Source organism: Peromyscus eremicus, chromosome 16_21 (assembly GCF_949786415.1).
Source record: "Peromyscus eremicus chromosome 16_21, PerEre_H2_v1, whole genome shotgun sequence".
In the NCBI taxonomy this organism is placed as follows: Eukaryota; Metazoa; Chordata; class Mammalia; order Rodentia; family Cricetidae; genus Peromyscus; species Peromyscus eremicus.
Window position 1 is genome coordinate 7,147,301 of NC_081432.1, and position 26,241 is coordinate 7,173,541.

At 44.8% G+C, this 26,241-nt stretch overlaps 1 protein-coding gene across 1 annotated transcript in view; it reads left to right on the forward strand.

Moving 5' to 3' along the window:
* Positions 1 to 26,241, forward strand: part of Dnah8 (dynein axonemal heavy chain 8) — a 239,804-nt gene that overhangs the window by 45,152 nt on the left and 168,411 nt on the right. The window contains 14 exon segments of the mRNA XM_059282134.1: positions 3,021 to 3,101; positions 3,545 to 3,661; positions 4,463 to 4,582; positions 6,599 to 6,734; positions 10,856 to 10,968; positions 11,437 to 11,543; positions 14,363 to 14,435; positions 15,595 to 15,790; positions 17,249 to 17,445; positions 18,758 to 18,884; positions 21,134 to 21,369; positions 23,073 to 23,177; positions 24,938 to 25,051; positions 25,714 to 25,776. Coding sequence (XP_059138117.1) covers positions 3,021 to 3,101; positions 3,545 to 3,661; positions 4,463 to 4,582; positions 6,599 to 6,734; positions 10,856 to 10,968; positions 11,437 to 11,543; positions 14,363 to 14,435; positions 15,595 to 15,790; positions 17,249 to 17,445; positions 18,758 to 18,884; positions 21,134 to 21,369; positions 23,073 to 23,177; positions 24,938 to 25,051; positions 25,714 to 25,776 — 1,785 coding nt within the window.

The following is a 26,241-nucleotide window of genomic DNA, read 5'->3' on the forward strand; positions in this document are numbered from 1 at the left end:
TGGACCTGCCTGCACTGGGCATTTCCTATAAATGGAATCATAGAACATGTGGCCTTTTCTATGGAGCTTCCTTCACGAAACAGAGCTAATTCACATTGCTTTGTGCATCAGGGCTTCACATTCATTGCATTGTATGATTCTACCACACTTGGGTTATCTACTTGTCACTTGGTGTTGTGGGACACTGTTCCTGGGGAGATGAGAACCAATGCTTACTCGCCAACCAACCACAGACTGAAATAAGGATATCACCAAACTCTAACTTGGTGAACCAAGGAGTTTGCCTGGGGATAGTACAGGAATATGGCCTAGGGGTTACTTAAAAGAAAGGCTCAGCTACAGCTGCATCAACAAAGCCCACCCCAGCATGGGGGCCAGATCGTGAGAGCTGGAAACCTGGAGTGCACTACACACCCTGCAGGCAGATCAACAGGTTGGAGAGTGTCTTTTCTGAGAAGCTCTGTTGGTCTCAGTCTCTTTCAGGCAGCTTGTCTGGTCTGTATTCAGGCAGTTCAACTACTCTCTGGTTCTTCCGGAGGGTTGGGCTGGTCTGAAAGGCTTCTGGGCAGTTTGACCTGTCTCTGATTCTTTCAGGTGACTTGTCTTGTCTGAAAGTGCCTCACAGCAGTCCTTATAGTTTATGTATGCTTGGAGGGGGAGGGATAGTGAATCTGGCCAGTTTCAGGGACTTCCTGAAGCCTTTGAGTCATTGACTTCCTGTGCTGAACAAGTTTCCCTGCAGGGTGGAATGATTTACCTCCTTTCTAACCACCTCCAAGATGAAAGGATTTATTCTTGGAAGATTGCCACTCAACAGATGAGCATGTGGTCTGCTTCTGTTTTGTGGCTTTTATGAATAAATGTGGCTGTGAACATTGGCACACAAGTTTTTGACGGAGGAATGTCTTTACTCTCTTGGGCTTTTGTCTACACAAGTGAAATCACTAGGTTTCATTAATTTGCTAATCCCACATGAAACCTTGTAAAGAACTAGGCTGTTCTCAGAAGTGACGAAGTGACACCATCACTGTATTTCCCTTCCAGTGAGCGAGGGCAAGTCTGGGTTTGCTACATCCTTCCATTACTTGTTAGTGCCTGTCCTTTGCATTTGTGGTATTCTGGTTCAGTATTTCCATATGGTTTGGATTCACTTTTCCCTGGTGATTAGTGATGCTATGCATCTTTTCATGAGCTTATTGTCTGTTTGTAGGTTTTTGGAGGTATAGAATTTGGTCATAAAGTTATGCTGCCTCATCAGACCCTTTGCTCATTTTAAAATTGAGTTTTTTTTTAATTTTTGAATGATAATAGGTCTTTGTAGATACTAGTATGTTATCAGATATTAGATTTGATTTTTTCTCCCATTCTGTGAGTTGGGTTGTTTTGTTAATGATTTTTTTTTCTTTTTTAGATAGGTCTCACTATATAGCTCTAGTTTACCTAAAACTCTCTACGTAGACCAGGCTGGTCTTGAACTCACAGATGTCTGCCTGCCTTTGCCGCTCAAGTGCTGGGATTAAAGGTGTGGGTCACTTTGCCTGACCAGTGATACACTTAGAGATAAAAGCATTTTGTATTTTGATGAAGTTCAATACATCTAATTTTTTTTAATTTTGTTTCTTGTGTTTTCGTTGTCCTGTTTGAGAAATCTTTGCCTAATCCAGTGCCACAGCCATTTATGTCTCTTTTTCAAAGAGTTTCTGCTCTTAGCAAAACAGGGTATGATTGTTACAGAACCCTCCACCCCAGAGGTGCATTGGCATCGTGGAGACCATGCACTTGGTATCAAATGCTTTGGGTTTCTGCATGGCAAGTCCCAGAGGCTGCCACCATTTTTATCTCATGGGATCTCATTAGCATTGGGTGACATCATGAAAGTCAAACTTGCTTGCTGAGTGTCCCGGCTGAAGGAATCAAGAACTCTGAAACTATTAATTAAAACTGAAGTCACTTAAAAACCAGTAAAGCAACTTTATTCCACATCTCCTACCACACCCTGCAATAAGTTACAACAAAGCAGCCCAAATTGGTCGTTGTGGGTCATCTCTAGAAGAAAAATAAAGGCTCATCCATGCTGGTTGTGTGGAGCAGTTGAGTTTATTTAGATTTAAGAAGCAGGGGCTGGAACAATGACTAATCGGTTAAGAGGGCTTGCTCTTGCAGCAGCAACCATTTGTATCCAGTCCTTGGGACCCAGCACCCTCTTCTGGCCTCTCTGGGTACTGCATGCACATGGTTTGCAGTCATAATGTAAGCAAAGCACCAATACACATAAAATAAAAATTAAATCTTTAAAAAATAAAAAAATTAAGAATTAATTATGACTTCAGTGATTAGTGTTTTTTAAAGATGTATGTGTGTGTAGTATATGCCACTTGTGAACATGGGTGCCCAAAGAGGTCAGAAGAGGGCGTTGGAGGCCTTGGACCTGGAGTTACAGGTGTTTGAGAGCCAGCCAACTTGGGCACTGGGATGTGATCTCTGGTCCTTGTCTTGAGGAACAAGCACTCTTAACTACAAGCCATCTCTCCAGCCCCAGTGGTGAGTATGTTTTCATGGGTAAAAAGATTAGGAGCCTAGCCTGTAATCTAGCACCTGGGAAGTGGAAGCAAGAAGACCAGGAGTTCAAGGCCAGCCTAGGCTACTTGAGACCCTCCCTGTCTTAAACAAACAAATTAATGAAAAAAAAAGACCCAAAAGATAAAAATGTGTAGTAACAGATACCATGAAATGATAATTATCCAGTTTTACAAAATGAAGAGAGAAAAGCAAGGTATGTGAAAAAATGAGAAATTAAGAAGTGACATGAACACGTTTGATTGAATTGAAAGGGAATGTCCTTGTGTTTGACAGCTCATGAAAGAGTATGGTCAGTCAGTATAAATTAAAATGAGCAGTTCCCATCCTGGCAGACCCATGTGGGAAAATCAGGTGCAATGAAGCCCTTCTGGTCTGAGCCAAACTGTGGTCATTGCTTCACTGTGAATTAAAGTAAGCTCTGCTGTTTTGACTTTGTACAGGGCCTTCTGCAGTATTACGACGATTTATGCCAGGAAGTGCCTTCTGTGTTTGTCAATCTCATGACCCCTAAAATGAAAAAGGTTGGTGACGCCGGTGGTTCATATTGATTTCTCCGATTTAAAATTAGATTCCTGTTCTATAGATTATGGATCTCAGAACACATCTCCTTGCCTAGACCATCTGTCTTTCTCATTTCAACTTTACATCTCTCTCCCTCTCTCTCTCTCCCCTTCCCCCGTCTCTCCCTCCCCTCTCCCTCCCTCCCTCTCTTACCATGGAATGATTCCTTGTCTAGGTGTTGTTACCTTTGTAAAACAAGTAAACGTGAGTTGTGAGCACTTTGTAAAAATTTATGGCTCCTCTCAGGACACCCGAAGATGATTTAAAACAAAAGGAATCTCTATTAGGTGCAATGGTGGGGGAATTGAATTAAGGAAATACATCACACAATATTTTCAGGTAGCAACAGAGGCTCTTGTGGAAGACTCCTGTGAGCAGTGGGAAACCTTTTTGCTCTTCCTAGGTGGAATCTGTGCTGAGGCAAGGGCTCACAATACTGACGTGGTCATCGTTAATGCTGGAGAGCTTCTTCCATGAGGTTGAGTCTGTCTTGGATATGTTCAACCAGCTTCTAAAGAAGGTAAAAACAATAATCTTTCAGAGCCACGCACACAAATCCTCAAGGTACAGGCAGCGGTTTACTCACACCCAGAGGCCCCTTTAAAGGGTATGGTTTGGGCTGGAGAGGTGGCTCAGTGGTTCAGAGCGAGTCCCACTCTGCAGAGGACTTGTGTTCGGTTCCCAGGATACACGTCTGGCTGCTCATGCCTGCCCGTAACTCCAGCTCCACAGAGACCTGCCACCTCTGACCTCTGTGGGCACCTGCATTAGCACCCACTTTCCCGTACTGAAACACATACATTAGCACGTGTCTGACGTTGGCCAAATGACACAGTGGTCTACTGGGTGATGGCCTGTTGATTTCTCATGCGTCTGTTGTATAAAACATCTCTGTGTGGTGTCATGGTGTCATGAACTCAGAGGCTTTGGAGCCAGCCACACATGGTCAAGGTCCTCCGCTTTTTCCTAGCTGTGTGTGCCCTTTCCTACTTTTCTTTCTTCTTCTGAGCCTTGGTGTCTTTAGCTGTAAAGCAGGGACATGAAAGGCTCATGTGTGCAAGATGAGGATCAAAGAAAGCCATGCCTATTAGTGGTGCTCCGGCCCACGCCGCTTTAGACCCGTGTCATGGTTCCTTTGTACACATTTTCCTGAACTGTTGTTCACCAACTTGTGCTTGACCCAGGTTGAAAATTTCTAGATTCAGTTCTGTAAATGGATGTATAACTCCAGTGCATTTTGGGTAAAAATGTTAGCAGTGTGAAAGGGAAAGAGAACTGTTCCTCACTTTTTACTTTTTGCATGTCCTTTTCTTGCCGGTAGGTCAATGACCTGTGTGAAATGCATATCGACACAGTTCTGAAGGAGATAGCCAAGACGTTGCTAATTTCCTTGTCGGACAGTGGCGCTACCCGAGTAGAAGACATGCTGACCCTCAATGAGGTACAGGTTCATTATGACAGCGGGAGCCTCGAGTCACCGGCCTGACATGTAAACTTGCAGTCTGGATGTGGACACCTAAGCCATTTTTTTCTTTTCCTCTTCTTCCTCCTTCCTCTTTTTCCTCTTCCTCCTCCCTCCTCCTAGCTTTTGTGGGAAATAGCCTACGCATCAAAGACTTCTGTGGCTCCAGCGGCTCAACCCAGGGCCGCACCTGGGTATACTATTTACTAATGCCCTTAAGCTAATGCGGGATTCCTTGGGACCCTGTCAGTGTTTCATGGCTCCTCTCTCAGTCAGCTTTCTACCTTCCTTTACTTTTTCCTCCTCTCCCCACCCCTCCCCACCCCTCCCCTCCCCTTTTCTTCTCTTCCTTCCAACTGGTTCTTGTTATGTATCCCTGGCTGGCCTGGAACTCCCTATTTAGACCAGGCTGGCTTTGAACTCATAGAGATTCACCTGCCTCTGCCTCTTGACCGACTGGGATTAAGGGCCTGGGCCGCCGATGCCCAGCTGCCATTCTTCTTATGGTTTGATTACACATGTTTTCTTGTTAAGTCACTGAGAAACCTGGGACTCATCACTATACCACGTTCCATTTCCAAAGTCCATTTAGTCGTAAAGCCAAGCCAGGTTTTGCCAAATTTTGCTCAGATCGCCTCTTCTTTCCTGTACCCACTACCTGTTTCTTAGGTCAGGCCTTTAAGCTCAGCTTAACACTGTGGCCTGACTCTTTCCCTGCTTCCGCATCTGGCCATCATATCCAGCCATATTGCCACCATATCTGATTACACAACTTTCCTTCAATAACAGTGGCATCCAGTCATTACAGCATAAGATCTAACCTCCTTAGCATCCTCCTCCATTGACATTTCAGTCTGTGTTGTTTTCCTATTTTATTGATTTGTATTTATGGACACCTACCTAAAAGGTGCACAAATCTTTCCTTTAATTAAAATTTTTTATGTGTATAGGTGTTTTGCTTACATGCATGTCTGTGTACCACATGCATTCTGGTGCCTGAGGCAGCCAGAAAAGGGTGTTGGATCACCTGGGATTGGGGTTATAGATGGTTATGCGTTGCCATGTAGGTGCTGGGAATCGAACCTGGGTCCTCGGCAAGAGAGGTCAATGCTCTTAATCATAGAGCCATCTCTCTAGCCCTCTGGCACACAGATCTGAAGTGTCATTCAGTCACTGTGCATTCTGTTCCTTGTTTTTTGATCCCCACTTCATACCAATGGTGTAGTGCAGAGCGTGGTCTCTGTATTTACGTAGATGTGACTCACCTTATTCTTAGCATCTCTTGACAGTGTGTTATTCTATTGTATAAGTTTGTTGCAATTTACCCAGGCTGTTGGGGGACATTTGGATAGCTTATAACATTCAATTATACACTGAACGTAAATGTGTGTTTTTTGTGGATGTTGGAACTGATTTGGGTGGGTATACATCCGAAAGTGAAATTGTTGGGTCATCTTATCTATATTTGGCTGTGGTAGCGTTACTGGAAAATTTGGTGTGTCCCTTCTTGGCTGCCGGATGATACTGGGGGAGATTAGGATCCTCTCTTGGGATTCTTAGTCATGTAAATAAAAAATAAAATTGAGAAAGGACTCAAATACAAGCTCAAGGGCAATTTTATTAGCATTTAAAAGAAAAAGGCCCAGAGCAGGTACGCTGTAAACTTCAGCTGCTTGGGGGCGGAGAGCTGGTTCAGTGGTTAAGGGCACTCAGTGATGGAGTGTGATGGGTAATGTAAGCCAAATACATGCCTCCAAGTTGGTTTTGGTCAGTGTTTTATCACAGCAATAAGACCTTATCTGTCAATCTCTTCTCGCAGTACTGGGGATAGAACCTAGGACCATGCTAGGTGAGTGCCCTGCCACTGAGCTGCGTATCCAGCCCCTCTAGCGACTTTCAAGTGGAATTGATCGTAGCTGTAGAAAGTAAAGTCACAATAATTTCATGGTATTTTTAAGGTGTCTGAAAATTAATGGTGATTTATCTGTTTAACAGATGTACACAAAGGAATGGGCTGATATTCTAAACCACAAGAGCAGGCATGTGGAAGAAGCTGTGAAAGAGCTTATATCAATATTTGAGCAAATCTACGAAGTTAAATACACCGGGAAACCAGCCAAACCGGTGCCAGGTAATCCACGAGGAAATGTTTGAGTCCCAAGAGCTGTGCCTAGGTCCCCCCATGAGTACCTCCTCCTTCACAGATAGCAAGGTTTCAGCTTCCCAAAGGGAAAGCAGGTGTCCAGGGTCATCCACAGTGTAGGCACAGACAGCTTAGACCCTATGAGCTTCTGGTGGCAGTTAGGGAATAGTGGGGTCCTTGAAATCCTAGTTTTCAGATGTCAGCCATCAATCAACTCTACCAGCCAGCCTTGCTCTGGAGAGCCCTCTCAGTCCTCTCTCTCTCTCTCTCTCTCTCTCTCTCTCTCTCTCTCTCTCTCTCTCTCTCTCTCTCTCTCTGTGTGTGTGTGTGTGTGTGTGTGTGTGTGTGCGCGCGCATATTCATGTGTGTATTCTAATGTCACTTTGGCCTTTTGACTCATTTTTCTTTCTTTTTTTTTAAACACCTAAAGAGCAAAATCTATAATTTTCATGGCTCTGAAAATTCTAATTTGGGCAAGACCACGTTTTACAATGCCTCCACCTACCCCAGACCTTTCTGCAGAATTAGCTATGTGTTCCCACTTAGGAATGCCTCAGGGGTTCATGGCAGAACTGAATGCTGCCATTTCAGAGCAATGGCAGCAAAGATCACACCATGGTGTGTATCCCGCCCTCACACCCTTGATTAAAGGACGGCATAAGGAGCTCCATGTCTTTTTCTTTTTTTTGAAAGATTTATTGTGTATACAGTGTTCTGCCTACACGCATCCCTGCAGGCCAGAAGAGGGCACCAGATCTCATTACAGATGGTAGTGAGCCAGCATGTGGTTGCTGGGAATTGAACTCAAGACCTTTGGAAGAGCAGCCGGTGGTCTTAACCTCTGAGCCATCTCTCCAGCCCCGTCTTTTTGTTTTTAAAGATTTCTTTATTTTTTATTTACATACATGTGTCTTTGTGAGTGTGAGCCATGTGTGTGAGGGCGTCCGATCCCCTGGAGCTGGAGTTATAGGCAAGTGTGACCCTTCTGTCATGGATAATGGAAATTGAACTCAGGTTCTCTGGAAGAGCAGCAGATTCTCCTGAGGGCCTAGCTGTCTCTCAACCCTGAGATTTCGGTCTTAAACATCCAACTCTGCCCCAGTGTGTTGAGTACGTCTGACTGGGGATGAGAGAAAATTCCTCATCTTACCAGCTATTTAAAGAGCTTGAAATAATTTATTTATTTATTTTTGGTGTGTGTGTTTCCTGTTCTCCAAATGTTTTAGAATTTCTTATTTTGCTGGAAGAAGCCAGGATCCCAATAGTTCCAGTAAATACATGCTTATAAGCCCAAGCCATAAGCTGCTGAATCTGAACCTGTTTATGAGGGCTGTGTGACTTTAAATTCCCTGCTGGGGAATTGTGCATTTTCTGCTTCTGGGTTGGTGTTTAAGGACATGATGGTTTGAGGTTCCCTGAGATTGCCCTGTCATTGGGTAAATTTGCAACGGAAGATTTGTTTGGTTAAAACCAAGTTTTTTTTGAGCTCTACATAAGAACTGACTGGGTAGAAGTTTGTGGTTGGTGGTTTTACTCTTTAGCCTCAGAAGGTTTTGTCCCTGTCAGTCAGAGGCCCAGGTCACTCAAACGCCTACACTTCCCAGCATCCTCTGCTCAGGGTTACAGTACAAGGCTGGGTTTTACAAGTCAGGCCTCTGACTAGACTCAGGGTGTGCTGCCACTGCAATACTGAAGGGCTCTGTCTAGGAGAGGTCAGAGGTCAGATATGTTAGCTAAGTACCAAGGCACCTGAAGGGGAGCGGGCTTTTTTCAGTGAGCTGGGGAACATTCCAGTCAAACAGAGATCACACTGAAGTGGTACTATAAGAAAGGAGGGAGAGGAGGAAGGACAGACAGACAGAGTCTGAGAGAGACTGATTGGATACACTAGGCCCAAGAGTTTGTCTTTTTAATGAGTTCCCTGGTGATGTTTGATCCGTGACTTAAGAGACCACGGTGATTCTCTGTGAGGGACGAGGCCACCAGAGAGCAGTGCCTGGAGAAATCTTTTGGTGGAAGCACAGTGTGGGCGGATGCTACTGGCTTCTGGGTTGGGATGCTGGAAACATCCTCCACGATGGCCCCAGGAGCAAAGGATTGTGGGGCCCAGAGTGTCACCATGCCAACTGGGAAGCCCTGATCTCCAGAGAGTGCGTACAGCATGGCTTGTGTCACCTTAGTTTCCCACATGGCTAGTTCACACCAATAGTGTCACAGAGGGTGGCTCATTACGTCAGAATTCTCAGGTGTCAGTCACTGAGTGACCTAGAAAGATGTGATGTGCAGTTATCTCCCATTCTTTCCTTACTGTTGATTTTATTTTTTCCTTTCGGTGTGTGTGCTGGTGCCCATGTGTGCATGTTCACGTGGAGGGCAGGGGTCAGTCTCTGATGACATCCCTGGGGATGCTGTCTACCTGGGTTTACATTTTTAAAAATTACATTTATGTGTTGTGTTAAGTTTATATATCATTTTTATATATATAATATTTTTTTTTTCTGTGTGGGTCGGAGGGTAACATGTGGCAGTCTGTCTTCTCTTACTGCTGTGTGAACACCAGGGTAGAACGCAGGTCCTCAGGCTGCCAGCAAACACTTGTACCCACTGAGCTGTCTACCAGCCCATGCCTGGGACTTAAAAAAGTTTTTTTTCTTAACATTTTTTTAATTTTCATTTTTTGGGCAGCATCTCTTAGTGGCCCAGAATTCATCAGTTTAGCTAGGTCAGCTGGCCAAAAAGTCCCAGACATCCACCTATCTATTCATTCATCCACCAGTCCATTCATCCATCCATCCATCCATCCATCCATCCATCCATCCATCCATCCCATCCATCCACCAACTTATCCATCCATCCATCCATCCCATCCATCCACCAATTTATCCATCTATCTACCTATCCATCCATCCATCCATCCATCCATCCATCCATCCATCCATCCATCCACCAACTTATCCATCCGTCTACCTATCCATCCATCTATCCATCCATCCATCCATCCATCCATCCATCCATCCATCCATCCATCCATCCATTCCATCCATCCATCCATCCACCAATTTATCCATCCATTCACCTATCCATCCATCAATCCATCCATCCATCCATCCATCCATCCATCCATCCACCAACTTATCCATCTGTCTACCTATCCATCCATCCATCCATCCATCCATCCATCCCATCCATCCACCAACTTATCCATCCATCCATCCATCCATCCATCCATCCATCCCATCCATCCATCCACCAATTTATCCATCCATCCACCAATTTATCCATCTACCTATCCATCCATCCATCCATCCATCCACCAATTCATCCATCCATCCATCTATCCATCCACCTATCCATCCATCCATCCATCCATCCATCCATCCATCCATCCACCAATTCATCCACCAGTCCATCCATCCACCATCCATCCATCCATCCACCCACCCACCTACCTATCTGTCCATCCATCCACCTATCCATCCATCCATCCATCCATCCATCCATCCATCCATCCATCCACCAATCCATCTTCAGTGTTGGGATTACAAGCATGCCACCATTCTCAACTTTTTATGTGACTGTTACAAACTAAATTCAGGTCCTCCCTACTGTTTTATTTTGTTTTGTTTTCCTCTGAATTCTAAATACAAAGATGGGGTATATTGATGGAATATATTTTTAGTTGAATAGTGTGTCTTTTGAGATGAATATTTTAAATTGAATTCCTAGTAGAAGGAATGTAAAAGAAACTCTAAATACATTTTTTTGGGTAAGAATGTTTTTTTTTTTTAAATTAATTTTTAAAAAGAGCTTCTTGGGCAGTTAAGAGCCCTGGCTGTTCTTATAGAGGTCCCAGGTTTGGTTCCCAGGACCCACATGGCAGCTCACATGGTCTGTTAATTTAGCTTCAGGGTTTCAGTCCCCCTTCTGGTGTCTTCAGGCACTGCACGCATGTAATGCATATAGATTCCCACAGACAAAACACTCATGCACATTAAATAAAAATGAAAAATAACCCTCCCCAAAAGCTTCCAAATAAGGCTTGGTCACATAGGGTAAGTGTAACTCTGGAAATTCAAGTGTTACATTTTTGTTTTATCTTCTATGTCCAGAGCAGAGGAAGCATGTCGTTTTTGGAAGCGAGACAGAAGAGGGTGATAGCCTTGACTATGAGGCTGAGACAAAGGAGGTTGACACCAATGACAAGGAAGACGAATTTAAAAAGGTATTTATTGTGGGGTTTGTGGACTAGTGACTCAGGACTGTAGGTGATGAGGAGAGAGAGGAGAGCGTATCCCCCTCTGCCCATCCCCTACCCCAAGCATTGAGAAACCTCATACTCAAGTTTCAGTATGCCTTATCGAATATTGAGCAAACCTGGATTATTCAAACACACTGGTTTTGTTTTTTTGTTTTTGTTTTTGTTTTTCAATTCTGGTGTTGGGTCTGCCCTCACGTGGCTTGCTAGGCTGTTTCTGCAAGCACTCTTCATACATTAACAAATATTGTTATGTATTTGTCTAAAGAAACCCAGGCAAGAAATGTAGGGTTGAATGTATTTCTCCAGCGTTATTGAAATTGCCTGGTTTATTCTTTCTTACCGCTCACGTGTCACTTCCAATATTGAGCTGCTGCTTTGGGGACGTTAGGAGTTCATTTCTGGTATTAAATGTAACATGATTTCTTATTACAGGAATGCAAGGAGGTCTATGCTTTCTTCTCTCATCAATTACTGGACAGTCTACAAAAAGCGACACGCTTGTCTTTGGACACAATGAAACGGAGAATATTTGTGGGAAGGCAAGTTGAAAATGTGCTAAGTATGTTGGCTAAACTGCCTATAATAATGTAATTCAATAATACCTTTTACTTCATTACTTACCTGTTTGTTTATTTTTGAGACAGGGTCTTATATATCCCAAGCTATGTAGCTATACTAGCATTTTCTAAAGGAACAGAACCGATAATATATCATTATTAACGTTCATATATTATCATGAACACCATGGGCAGACAGACAACAGCGTGGAGGGGGCTCTGAAGAAGGGTAGAGGGGTGGGAGAGTGGAGGGGTGTGTGGCTGGGGGTGGGTGGGGGTTTCTTCTTATAGCTCTCTGAGGATGGGGGAGGTTTCACAGCCCCAGCCTACAGCCAGCAAGCAGGAGGCAGGGGAGGGGGTGGGGAGAAGGATGTGTGGCCACCCTCTTGGTTTCTGGAGCAGGTGGAGGTGCTTATCTGATGCCTTTTGGTTGGGCAGCTTGCCCTTTTGGGGAGCTTTCTCTGGCTCCCAGACTGTGTCCTTTATATCTCAGCCCCCTCCTGTTTTACTGGGTCTCGTAGGGAGACTGAGTTGGTGCTCTTTTGCTTACTGGAAGAATGGGGGCTGAGTGTGTGCTTTTGGACTTTATCTTTACGGCTTTATCTTTCTTTTGGTCCCGTCTCTCCATTGGTACTCCTACACAGACAGGTCTTTTTGTCCCAGTGACAGCATTTCTTGCATTCACAAGGAGAAAGAGACCGGAAAGTCTGCATTTTTCAAATAATCTTGTCTAGGAGAGCAATGGGTGTCGAGGCAGAGGCCGCTCATCAGGCTAATTCTCATCTCTGTGTGTGGGCCCATGTGTCTGTGTCTAGACATGAGTGGTATTGTTTAAAAAGCAATTTCTGGAAGGCTTTGAATGGGATCTCCTGTCTGTGGGAAATAAGGTAATAACAAATTTCAGAGGCAAGTGGAAACAAAACAGTTGTTAATAAACCATTCTGCAGAAAGGGCGCCAGCCTAGAGAAAAGGCGAAAATGGGCTGGCCCAAGATAGTAGTTTTTAAAGCCCCTGACTGTAAAATTTCCTGTCTTCTCTCCCTGCCGGCCAGGACTTGTCCCTGCCCCAAATTCACCATCCTGCTGTTTCAGGACATAGAACTGTAGCTTATGAACAGTGTTTGGCTTGGGACTGTCCCTTTTCTGATGGTGGGCTCCGTTACAGGATATCTGCAATTGTCCAGCTCTCCGTCTCCAGCTGCCAGCTGGGGGAGGGGCCTAGCACCTCCTGCTTCCCTGCAGCCAGGATGAACTGTCCTTACACCTCATACTGAAAATGGACCATAACAATTTATTTCTTCCATGTCTAATCATGTAGGCGTGTCTATTAAAAAGTGTATGAGCCTGGATCTGGCACAAACTCACAATCCCAGGTACTTAGGAGGTTAAGGCAGGAGAATCATAGGTTCAAGGTCAGCCTGGGCAACTCGGTGAAGCCCTGTCTCAAAGTAAGAAGAAAATGAAGTCTGGAGATGTAGCTCCATAGTAGAATATTTTCCTAGCGTACACAAAGGCCTCGTCTTAACCCCAGTAATATAAAAATAAATAAAGGACATAAAGTATGGTTTCTGTTGGCGATAGTATCCATTATTACAAGCCTGGGAACAAATTGATATAGTCTAGGGGGTCTTAATCAGATTTGTTTTCTCTGCTAATTAAAGAATTAAAAGGCACGAAAGCTCTCGCGTGTTACAGGCACTGTAGACAGCTGCAGAGGGAATCAGCAGGTAAAGAAAGGGTTGTCTATCGAGGGTGAGGAGACACAGGCACACAGCAGACAGAGAAAAAGACCTCAGTAAAGCAGAGGGCACTGGGAAAGCTGGCAACTCCAGTCTCTTCCCGAGGGCTGGGGGATTCTAAAGCCTCTGAAGGGCTTTCCTCCCCGACTTTAGGGCTTGCCAGTTTGAAGAAAGCTGGGACAGTTGATTGGCCCAGAACTGTAGTGTGACATGTCCCGATCCATCCTTGGCCTTGTTGGGCCAGTCCATCAGCAAGGGGTCTGCTGGTGGGAGACAAAAGCCTACAAGGCCTTTGTTTAGAGCTGCCAGGCTTTTGTCTCAAGTCGGGAGAGTGAGGAGGACTCCAGCCATTTTGGAAATTCACCACCTTTATTACCTAGCCGTGCTCCCTCTCCCTATCTGTCTGCCTACCCGGGAGTCTGTCTGTCCCAGTCTCTCAAAAGAATGCCATTTAGTGACATTGTATGATTAGTTGTTACCAACTATCAAATTGATGTGTTTTAGTTCTGTGCAGTTTATGGTTCTATGATAAATAACCTCCTCTTGGTATTATTTAGTATTTTAAAAGTACAGTGTCATTTATTGATTTTATCACAATTTCATACATGCAAACACTGTATATTGATCATATCTTCCCCTAATAACCTATTCCCACCCTCCCCAGGCACTTCCAGCACCGCCCCCATCACCTTCCTGCCTTCATGTCCTCTTTTTTTTTTTTTTTTTTTTTTTTTATTGGTTACCCTGTGGGTCTTACCAGTGCCAAGTGGGTAATGCTGCCCAATGTTTTCGGCTTGATCTTATGCAGGTCTGGTGCAGGTAGCCATTGGTGCGGAGAGGTAATTGATGTGCTAGTCACCGCATGTCCAGGACACAAGCACTCCACAGCACAGCCCCCCTCCAGCTCTTACATTCTTTCTGCCCCCTCTTCTTAATGCTCCCTGAGCTTGGGGGGAAGGGTGTTTGCTTTTCCAGGATTAAAGATGGTCTTTATTTTTAGGATAGAAATGTACAGTGTTAGAAACTGAAATTTAGGCTAACGTTCATTGTTGGTTCATTCTAGCCATGGGCGAAAACGGTCAGAAGATATCATTTCCTTTATAAAAACCGAAGTGCATCTTGCAATTCCTAATGTGGTAAGTCCTGTTGATGGTGATATTTTGGTAATGTATTTTAAAAACACAGTATTTGGTGAGTGTTTAGCGTGTGAGGCTTTGGGTCTCCAGCATTGCAAAAATAAGTTAATAAATAAAATAAAAAAAAATGTATGAGAACTAGACTTTCATTTAGAGTAAGACTTTGGTTCTGGGTGTTTTTATTTTATTTTACTTTAAAAGTTTATTATTTCTTTGTGTGTGTGTGTGTGTGTGTGTGTGTGTGTGTGTGTGTGTGTGTGTACATGAGTGCAGTACCCATGGAGGCCAGAAGAGGGTGTCAGATCCTCTGAAGCTGGACCTACAGATGGTTATGAGCCACCCAGCATGGGTTCTGGGAACTGAGCTTTGGACCTATGCAAGAGGTATACTTTCTTAGTCCCTGAGCATGTACCTTTACTTCCGCTAGACTTGACTAAGAGTAACAATGTCACCGTTTATATCTGTTATTAAAACCTTTGAGCTGAGGTGTAGCTTAGGGGTAGAACATTTGCTTAGTGTATAGAGGGGCACTGGGTTTGATCCCTAGCAACACTTACACATGCACACATCCACCCTGCTTGTAAACGGCTCATGGTATATTCTATCAATTAGCAAATAGAAAGCATTACAATAAAATCACCTTAGCAACCGTCCCTGTTCCGACTCCAGCATCATGAGGAGCCCTGTTGAATATCCTAGCGTGGAGTGAAAGGAAGCTGCACACAGTGTTGTGAAGCTCCTGTGTTTTCCAATGGCAGCCCAGCTGCTTACTGCTGCCTGGAACCCCAAACCACACAGGGTAGTCTAGGTGCCATCAGGAACAGCCTGTGACCCTCCTGACACCACACCCACAATCTGACCTCCTAGAGGAGAGCTTTGTAGCTGCTTTGACACATTTCAAAGAAGCCAAAGGAATCACAGTACTTTGGCTTGTCCTGTGACTTTAGTCTGCTGATGTGGATTCCTGGACCCTTTTGGCCAGCGGCAGTGGGTAGAACTGGGAAATCTCCAGGGTGCTGGATGTCTCCTGGCACAACCCTCACCTAAAAGCAGCCTGCCATAGGCTCTGACTGCTCATGGGGAGTTGGATGACTAGAATCAGAGGCGGGGAGGGCTGTTTGTGCCGATAGGATCACGCACAGGCTGCTGCTTCCCACAGGTGATGGTTCCTAGCCTGGACGACATTCAGCAAGCCATCAACCGCATGATCCAGTTTACTCTGGAGGTCAGCAGAGGAGTGGCCCACTGGGGACAGCAGCAGGTCAGACGGATCAAGTCGATTCCTAACAATACCTCTCGCACGGGAACCGATCAAAACCACCCAAGCACGGGGAAGCTGCTGAAGAGGGAAGACAGTAAGAAAATCGCAACACCCAGTTAACCCGTAGACGCACATAGTCATTTCTTTCTAGTTTTTGGTCCTAGGTGAACAAAGGTTTGTAGTTTTATCACTGTTTTGTAGTCATTTTGAAAGGCAAAGTGTGAAAAGGAACCCCAGCACCGATTCTCCTTTCAGAGTCCTGTGTGCTCTCATAAACTATGTGCCTTCCACAGCTGCATGATGGGTAATAGCCCCAAATTGCTAACAAATGTCTCAAAACATGAAGGAATAAGCAGATATGGTCTCAATGTTTTTAGGTTTATTTTATGCGTACATTTCCTGTATGTCTTATCTGTGCACCCCATGTGTGCCTGGTGCCCACTGAGATCAGAAAAGGGCACCGAGTTCCCTGGAACTGGAGTGTTGAATGGTTGTGAGCCACCACATAGATGCTGGTAATGGAACCCAGCTTACTGCTACACCCTCTCTTCAGCCTTAAATGTGGTCTTTTAGACATCGAACTTCTCAGGAATACAGAACACGAACCTACCAATGCATGCTACCGCCTCAGTCAGCTAACTAATCAGATTAAGCCAGCACCTTGTGCTTTATTTTGCGTAAATCTAATTCAGTAACAGAGCAAATGGGATTACAGGCAACTGGGTAAGCACCATAGCTCCAGTCAACCAAGCTGTTGTTCCTATGCAGGAACATGGGCCCCTAATCCCATGGTATGCTGTTTCAAGGGAGAAACCGGGAGTCTGTAATTTCACATGAAGCTCATGCTTTGTAATTGTCAAAAACTGGTTTATGTTTTCTGTTTGTTTGTTTTTTAATTACTGCATGGGCCAATCAAAAGCCATTAGCCAATCTTGGTGTCACACACCCATCGTCCCAGCACTCAAGAGGGAGATATCTGTAAGAGGAGCAGACATCAAGGACCTCCTTAGCTACATTGCAAGTTCAAGACCAGCCTGGGCTAGTATGAGATCCTGTTTCAAAAAGAAAGGGGGGAGGGGCAGCGAGCTGGTTCAGCAAGGGAAGATGCTTGCTGCCCAGCCTGACAATACTATCCAAGTTCAGTCTCCAGAGTCTTCCACATGGTGGAAGGAGAGAACTGACTCCCACAAGCTAGTCGCTGACCTCCGCAATATGGCATACCTGAGAAGACACACACACACACACACACAAACACACACACACTAAACAAACAGGAGTATTTGGAGCTGGTGAGACGGCTCCGTGGGTAAAAGTGCTTGCCACCATGTTTGACAGCCTGGTCTCCATCTTGGGAACTACGTGGTGGGAAGAGAGAGCTGACACCTCCTTGTTGTCATCTTGGCTTTCGAGTCAATGAATTAATATGTAACCAAACCAACCCCCAACTGCACACATGTGTTTTTTTTTTTTAAAGACCCCTGTCCATATGACAGTTGATAATATCTTTGAGTTGAGTATAGATACTGTCTACATTGGAAACGTCTGCTTTCAGGGTCATTCGAAGAAATCATCCCTGCCAGGAAGCTGAAGAATTTCTACCCTGGGGTGGCGGAGCACAAAGATATCTCCAAGCTGGTCCTCCTCCTTTCCTCCTCCGTGAATTCCCTCCGGAAGGCGGCCAACGAGGCCCTGCAGGACTTCCAGAAGTACAAGACCCTGTGGACTGAGGACCGGGATGTGAAAGTGAAGGTGTCTTTCCACTGATGGGGTGGTGTTGCTTTGTCTCTGACCCTTGAGAAGTGTGTGTGTGTGTGTGTGTGTGTGTGTGTGTGTGTGTGTGTGTGGAGATGGGGTGGGGGTAGGAGCAGAATGAAGCTACTGGGGATCATGAGAGAACTCTGAACAGAGGGCAGGAACTCACAGATGCCAAGCAACAAGCTAGTCTCTCAGTGATGCCCTGAGCCCGTTGATGACAGTGAGGCTCTGGCAGGGCCAGTCCGTGTATACCTACTTCCTCGTGAAGTCCCAACGACAAACCGAAGTTCATTTCCCCTGAAGTTCCCCTGGGGAACAAATGAGTTTCTCTACTTACAGAGCACGAACGGCCCTATAATAGCTGCCCTGTGAGAGAGCTGCACTAGCATGGATGATACCTTCCCCATGGGCTGTGTACATGGGGCCCCCTTCCTTTAGACCTTTCTGTCACGTGCTCTCTAGCCCTTCTAAGAGGCCGTCAGCGCCATGGACAGTTAGGGCAGACATGCATTCAGTTGGGTGGGAAGTGACTGGATGCTTGATGAGGGTCCCATGACCCTTCCTGGCCTCTCCTTCTATGAGGGAAGGTCAACAGTGAACAGTTAAGCCCATCTGTGATGATCTTTTGCAAGCTGGCCCGGCTTGAACACAGACGATAGCCATGCATGGTAGAGATACAAGGGGGCTGCCAAACCCAGACTAACCCATGCCAGTGTTATCCTAGGGCCTACCAGGATATCTTGTTCTTTTCTAAGCAATTGGCTCCTGGCATGGGCAAGTGTAAAAGGGTCTGAGCTGCAGTTAGGGCCCTCCCAGAACAAAGGGAAGGCAGTGTGGCATAGTCAGTATCTACGCACACAGGTATGACTGGACTACCCTGTAACTTGGACCAGAATGTATGTTGTCGTGTAACGGAGCAGAGGGCTAGAATATAAAGGAACTAAGGGAAGGGTAGTGTGTGTGTGTGTGTGTGTGTGTGTGTGTGTGTGTGTGTGTGTGTGTGTGTGTGGAGATGGGGTGGGGGTAGGGGCAGAATGAAGCTAGTGGGGATAATGAGAATATATATATATATAATACTACTCCCTGCTGTGCTCAGGGCTCAGCCTGTGGATGTGAATCCATGGAACCAGTTTCAGCTGGTTCAAATAAACACTGCTTCCTAGCAGAGAGCCTTAGGGTCCCATCTCCCTCCCTGTCCGGGAATCCCTCTATAGAGCAATTGCAGACTTCCAACTCAGCTGTTAGAAGTGTGTGTGTTAGCCTCCAGAGGACTGAAGGAAGTATTAACTGTTGCCTTACCTGACAGGAGTTTTTGGCCAACAACCCATCCCTGACTGAGATCAGGTCGGAAATTCTCCACTACGCCACGTTTGAACAGGAGATTGATGAGCTCAAGCCCATTATTGTTGTGGGAGCCCTCGAATTGCACACGGGTAACGTCACCAATGTTTCTGGCAGGTCACAGATGTGGGGTCGAGGGGACACTGAGATGGATAGTTGGAGTAAGGAGTTACTGATGCCATGGACAGACAGACAACAGCACAGTGCGGCCTCTGAGGAGGAATCAGGGCCCATGGCAGAATTGAGGACCCTTCTTATACCTCTCTGAGGATGGGGGAGGTTTCGTAGCACAGGTCACAGCCAGGCCATCTGATTCCAAGGCAGGAGATGGGGAAAGGGTGGGGAACAGGATGCATGGCCATCAGTACCTGCTTTGACACAAGCTTACCTCTGTAGGTGAGAAACCTGGGCACCTGGAAATCTGGCAGCTAGGGACACACACATGGTGGCATCTGTAAGAGGCAGAGGGCTGCTGCAGAGATTGTGGCCAGACTACTCTTGTAGTCTGGTCTTGAGTCTAAGAATTTCTTAAAGTAGTATCTGTATTTTACAAGGTAAAGATATTTTACTTTGGATGGAAGGAACATCAGGATATGATCCATGAAATGGTATTTGACTCAGCAAGCAGCTTTGGTACAATATGGTAATTGCCAAGTAGTTCTAGGTCATTCATAATATTTTACCCCCTTTTTTTCTTTTATTTTTTCCTTTTTTTTTTAAAGATTTATTTATTATGTATACAGCATGTATGCCTGCACTCCAGAAGAGGGCACCAGATCTCATTACAGATGGTTGTGAGTCACCATGTGGTTGCTGGGAATTGAACTCAAGACCTCTGGAAGAGCAGTCAGTGCTTTTAACCTCTGAGCCATCTCTCCAGCCCCTTTTATTTTTTCCTAAGGCAGAGTCTCATTTAGTCCAGGCTAGCCCCAAACTGAATATATAGCTGAAGATGACCCTGAACTCCTGATCCTTCTGCCTCTATCCTCCTCTTCCTTCTCCTCCTCTTCCTCTTCTTCCTTCTCTTCCTCTTCCTTCTCCTCCTCTTCCTCCTCCTCCTCCTCCTCCTCCTCCTCCTCCTCCTCCTCCTCCTCCTCCTCCTTTAGTTTTTTAAGACAGAGTTTCATTGTGTAACAACCCTGGCTGTCCTGGAACTCACTTTGTAGAACAGGCTAGGCTGGCCTCAAACTCACAAAGATCCACCTGGCTCTGCCTCCCAAGTGTTGGGATTAAAGGTGTGCACCACCACTGCCCAGCCTGCCTCTGTGGTCTGAGTGTTGGGGTTATAGACATGAGCCACCACACCTGTTTATGCTGTGTTAAAGTATAAAGCTATGGGGTTGAAGAGATGATGGTTCACAGGTTAAGAAGATGTACTGCTCTTGCTAGGACCCAAGTTTGGTTCCCAAGAACCCATGTCAGGTGGCTCACGACTGTTTATAACTCCAGATCCACAGGATCCAATGCTCTCTTCTGGCCTTTATGGGCATCACTGTCATGTGCACATGCCCCCTGCCCCCATACACACACACACACACACACACACACACACACACACACACACACACACACGTATATATAACTTAAAAATAAAAGATCTTTAAAAACTAAAATGAAAAGTGTAAACCACGAAATCCATGATGCCCCTGGCTCTTCAGAATGGATAGGACCAGGGGACAGTGTAGGAGGCCAAGGATGCCCTTTCTATCTACTCCTCATTTCCTCTTCCCTCTGGGTTTTCTGCTTTCCAGACTACTCTCGACTCCCATCCCAACGGAAGGACTCTTCAGATTGGTTCTGATAGGTCTGAATTGAGCTGGGATGGTCAGTCGGGGTGGAGTCAGGTTGTATAAATATTCTAACCATGGGGTAACACAGGGAGTAGAATAGAAGGCAAGCTATGCCATGGTTTGCTGGGAGAAACGGATTTCATTCCACAGAAAGGGGCTTCCCTAGAGGAAGCTAGAGGGAACCAGTATGGCCTGATGGTAGGGTGTCCAGAGAAGAGCATGGCTTACCCAGCAGCACTATCCGTTTAGAAACCCTGCTGCACAGACTGTCACATCCTTCTCCCGCAGCCAGATTTGAAGGAGCACTCTTTGAAATCTTGTAACTTTCCAGCATGTCTAACAAGCTAGGCATGCTTCAGGTGACCAGTAGCCACTTGTGGTCAGTGAATACTGAATGGGGCAGGATCTAACAGGCTAGGCATGCTTCAGGTGACCAGTAGCCACTTGTGGTCAGTGAATACTGAATGGGGCAGGACGGCTGAGATCCCGAGATTCACAGGACACAGCAAACCATTTCAGAGTTCTGTTTTCATCTTTCCTGTCTTCACCAGAGCCAATGAAGTTAGCCTTATCAATTGAGGCCAAGGCCTGGAAGATGCTGCTCTGCCGGTATCTGAATGAAGAATACAAAAAGAAAATGTCAGACATGATAACATTTATCAATGAATACTTGAAAAAGTTGTCCAGACCCATCCGTGACTTAGACGATGTCCGATTCGCCATGGAAGCTCTGTCTTGCATTCGGGAGAATGAAATTCAAATGGACATGACTTTGGGGCCCATTGAAGTAAGAAATGATTGCATCTTGCTTTCCTGAAACGCTGTTCAAAAATGGAAGCAAGCTTTAAAAAAGTGATTCTGTAATACATTTCTTCATCTAGTAGATGGAATAGTCTTTTCTGGTATTGATATCTTTGGGGGAATTCTAATGACTTCAACACAGATCATTTACAGAGGAATATTACCATGCTTTATTGGGCTTGACAATGTTCAGTGTTTGATACCAACACCAATTTATGGGAGGTATTGACTACACTCTTTCATATTAATTCTACTTTGTTAGGTAAGTTCTCCAAATATCTTTTGCTTCCTAGAAACCAGTTGTTGGTCTGTCTTATGAGCATACACGTGCCACAGGCAGGAGAACAGTAAGACCCCACGTAGACTCCGTAGTCATCTGCCAGAGTTTAGATGAACAGGAGAGAGTGTTAGGAAAAGTACTATAGTCTTTTCCCATTTCAGCAATGGTAAATTACCAGAGTGCAAATTCTCAGGGGCTCAGGACAGACTTAATGGCTTCCAGGCACACACATCCATTGCCTTGGTCCTGGAGCTCATTGGGGATGTCATTGTTTTATCTGTCACACGTGTAGCTTGCAGTGTATGGGGAATTGGCGCTCACACTGCCTCCTCTTGGTGCCTGTGTTAGTTACCATTCTGTGGCTGTGGTGATGCACCATGACTGAAAGCGACTGAGGAGGAGTCTATTTTGGTTCACCGTTCCAGAGGGATAAGAGTCCATCATGGCAGGGGGGTGTGACGTCAAGCAGCGGGCACGGTGGCGGGAACAGGCAGCTTAGTGTTCATATTGTCAAACACAAGCATAAGGCAGAGAGAGAGAGAGAGAGAGAGAGAGAGAGAGAGAGAGAGAGAGAGAGAGAGAGAGAGAGAACAAACTGGAAGGAGGGGAGAGCTTTAAGCTCTCAGATCCCTCCCTAAGTGACATTCTTCCTCCAGCAAGACTGTGTGTTCTAAACTTCCCTAAACGGTGTCACCGACTGGGGACCAAGCATTCTCAAATACCTTAGCCTGTGGGGGACATTTCTCGTTTACACCACCAGAGTACCCAATGTTTGCCACTGCTGTTTGCTTTCTGAGCCCATTTAGAGTTTTCATCTCTTTGGTAACTAAGGGTTCACATCATTTGCTACCTTAAAGATCATAATATGTTTGGGATGTTGACTACCTACCCCTCACTATTTAATAAATTATCATACACTTAACTTCTTCAGCCAGCATTCTTTCCGTAAATCTAACTAATCCATGCTTTGACTCATTTTAATTTCTTTTCTCCTGGGTAGTCAGTCACACATGCCATCATTTCTTTCCATTCCTTACATCGTTAATCCCTGTCTTAATGCATGAGACACTATCTCGTAGGTAGTATTCCCAGATCAAGGAGGAGAAAGACAGAAAATAGCTCTAAGGATATATTGCCTAAGATCGAAGTCCTCCTTGTGACCTGCCTGCATCTCCACCAGGATGACCTAGCTGATAGTGAAGTGAGGGTGTCCGAGCCTGGGATTCTGAGTAAGCGTTGTGGAAGCTAGTGAGAATCTAAAGGCTTCTCCACAGCTTTAATTTTGGAAAGCATGCTAGTGGAATTCCCTCTCCTCCTCGAAGATGCAGTGTTTTCAGCATGTCTCCCAAGCTTCTGGTACGTACATTACTTCTTCTGAGACGTTTCCGCTCTCTGCCTCCGCTTTGCAGGAAGCCTATGGCATTTTAAACAGATTTGAAGTGGAAGTAACCAAAGAAGAGTCGGAGGGCGTCGACACCTTGAGATACTCCTTCAACAAGCTGCAGAGCAAAGCTGTAAGCACACTCTTTTTTTAAATTTTATAATTTAATTTAATTTTATATATCAGCCATGGATTCCCTTTTTCTCCCCCCTCCCAGACCTGCGGGCCCCCCCCTTCCCCCCAGCTCACCCCCCATTCCCATCTCCTCCAGGGCAAAGACTCCCCCGAGGATTGAGTTCAATCTGGTAGATTCAGTCCAGTCAGGTCCAGTCTTCTCCTCCCAGGCTGAACCAAGTGTCCCTATATAAGCCCCAGGTTTCAAACAGCCAACTCATGCACTGAGTGCAGGACCCAGTCCCACTGCCTGGATGCCTCCCAAAAAGATCAAGCTAATCAACTGTCTCACTTATCCAGAGGGCCTGATCCAGTTGGGGGCTCCTCAGCTATTGGCTCATAGTTCATGTGTTTCTGTAAGCACACTTTTAATTCTGTCTTTCCATCATGTCATGGCTTCCAGGAAAACACATGCTGAGCTTTTAAAACCATCACTTGTAATAAGTTTATTGATATACAACCTGCATGCGGAAGACAAGCCATTTTGAAATAAATATAAGGCCATTCAGCGGTTTTTCTTTGTAGTATACCCACAAAACTGTATGAAAACCACCACGACCTCATTCTAGAACATATTCATTATCCCCCAAAGAAACCCTGTGCCTGTTAGCAAGCGTTCCTCATTCTCTGCCTCACCTCAGCCCTGGAGCACTTTCTGTGTCCGTGGATTTATCTTTTCTGAATATTTAATGTAGATGAAATTATATGCTATGTGGGCCTGTGTGAAGAATCTTTAACTTAGCATTCATTTTCAAGGTTCATCCACAGTGCCCGAGGCACTTTATTTTTTCAGTTGCTAACGACATTAAGCATCCATCCTTTGGCTGTTTTATTGGCCGTTTGTATATCACCAGAGATACATGCATATAAAGCTGCTGCTTGTTTGCTTGTTTTAATTGAGCTTTTCTTTCTTATTGTTAAGTTTTATGAGTTTTTAATATATTCTGGGTTCCTTATCTCATAGATGACTTGTAAATATTTTCTCTCTCATTCTGTGGATAGACTTTTTACTTTATTGATTGGTGATGCTGGGAATAATCAAACTCAGGCCTTCATCCATACTCAGTGGAGTTCTATCTCTGAGTTATATCCCCAGCTCCAATTATTTCACCTTCTTGGTGGCATCTTTTGAAGTACACCAGTGGTTTTTTTAAATTTTGTTTTAATTAAAACCTAATCAATCCAGTTTTTTCTTTTGTTGTCTGTAATTTCATATGATATGCAGGAAATCATTGACCGATCCAGTTATACAGAATCTATGTTTTCTTAGTTTTAGAATTTTAGTCTTTACATTTAGGTCTCTGATGCTTTTTGGGTTAATTTTTTAAAAGATATATTTATTTATTATGTATATGCTCTTCTGCCTGCAAATATGCCTGCAGGCCAGAAGAGGGCACCAGATCTCATGATAGATGGTTGTGGGCCACCATGTAGTTGCTGGGAATTGAACTCAGGACCTCTGGAAGAGCAGCCGGTGCTCTTAATCTCTGAGCCATCTCTTCAGCCCTTGAGTTAATTTTTATCTGTGGTGTAACAGTTCTCTTAAATCACAAAGCAGAGAGACTTTAGTGCCCTGTAAGTGTAAGTGCATCTGGGTCATTCATGTGTATTATAACAAGTGAGCAGTCTATGGCACATAAACTTGCTAGAGAGGAATTATAGTTTTCATCTTTAATACATCACTCAGACCCTCACCCTGCATATTCCTTTTGATTCTAGGTTTCCGTACAAGATGAACTTGTTCAAGTGCAACCCAAGTTTAAAAGCAATCTGCTTGAGTCTGTGGAAGTTTTCCGTGAGGACGTTATAAACTTCACAGAAGCCTATGAGACGGTAATTTAAATGTGGCATGCTGCATGTTACAATGTCTGTGGTATATGACATAAAAAGGGACACATCTCGAGAAGTAGGTAAATTGTGTGTTAATGACCCAATCTGCATATTTACAACTATCCATAAAGGGAATGGCTATTCCTTTGAGCGAACGTTACAGAGAAAGAAAGCAGATTGGACTGTTGAAATAAGCAGTGATCTAGAAGGGTGTGGAAGGAACGGAGGGTCAGGTTTTGTCCTGTTTCAGGGATAGAATTCTTACAGAATTTCTGATAGAGGGCTGGGGAGACGGCTGAGCAGTTATACTGGCTGCTCTTGCAGAGGATGGGCTTTGACTCCCAGCACCCGTGTCGTTAAGAGTACTTACTGCTCAGTCATGGGGAGTGGAGTTTGGAAATAAGCATCCATGCTGGGCAGCTCATGATGCCTATACTCCAGCTACAGAGGATCTGATGCCCTCTTCTGGCCTCTGAGGGTACCTGTAGTCATGTGTACATTACTGCCCCCCCCAGATACACACACACACACACACACACACACACACACACACACACACACAATTTAAATCTTCTTAAAAAAATAAAGTGAGTTCTACATAGAACCAGTAAGCTGACACATATATTGATCAGGAGTAAGAATGGAGATGACTTTATTTCTTACAGGAAGGACCCATGGTTCCAAATACCCCACCCCAAGAAGCTAGCAACAGGCTGCAGATATTCCAGGTAAAAACAGTTTCTTCTGTCACACTGACAAGGCTGTATTTTAAAATGTGGTTTTAGAGGGAATGTTATGTTTTAGCTTATAATAGAAAAATTAATGTTTAAAACACACAAATTTTAGTTGCAGTCTAATTGTGTGTGTGTGTGTGTGTGTGTGTGTGTGTGTGTGTGTGTGCATATAAACATATACACATATGTACCCATGTGTGCAGGCACATGGTGGCCAGAGGACAACTTTGGTGTTGTTCCTTGGCATTACTGACTTTTTTCTTTTCTTTTTTCTTTTCTTTCCTTTTCTTTTGAGATAGGGTCTCTCAATGGCCCGGAACTTACCAAATAGACCAGGCTGGCCACCAAGCCCCAGAGATCTGCCTCCACCTCCCCAGTGCTGGGATTACTAGTTTTGGCTACTGTACCCAGCTTTGCAATCCAATCTTCTAAACGGTGTTATCTACCCCTTCTTCCCTC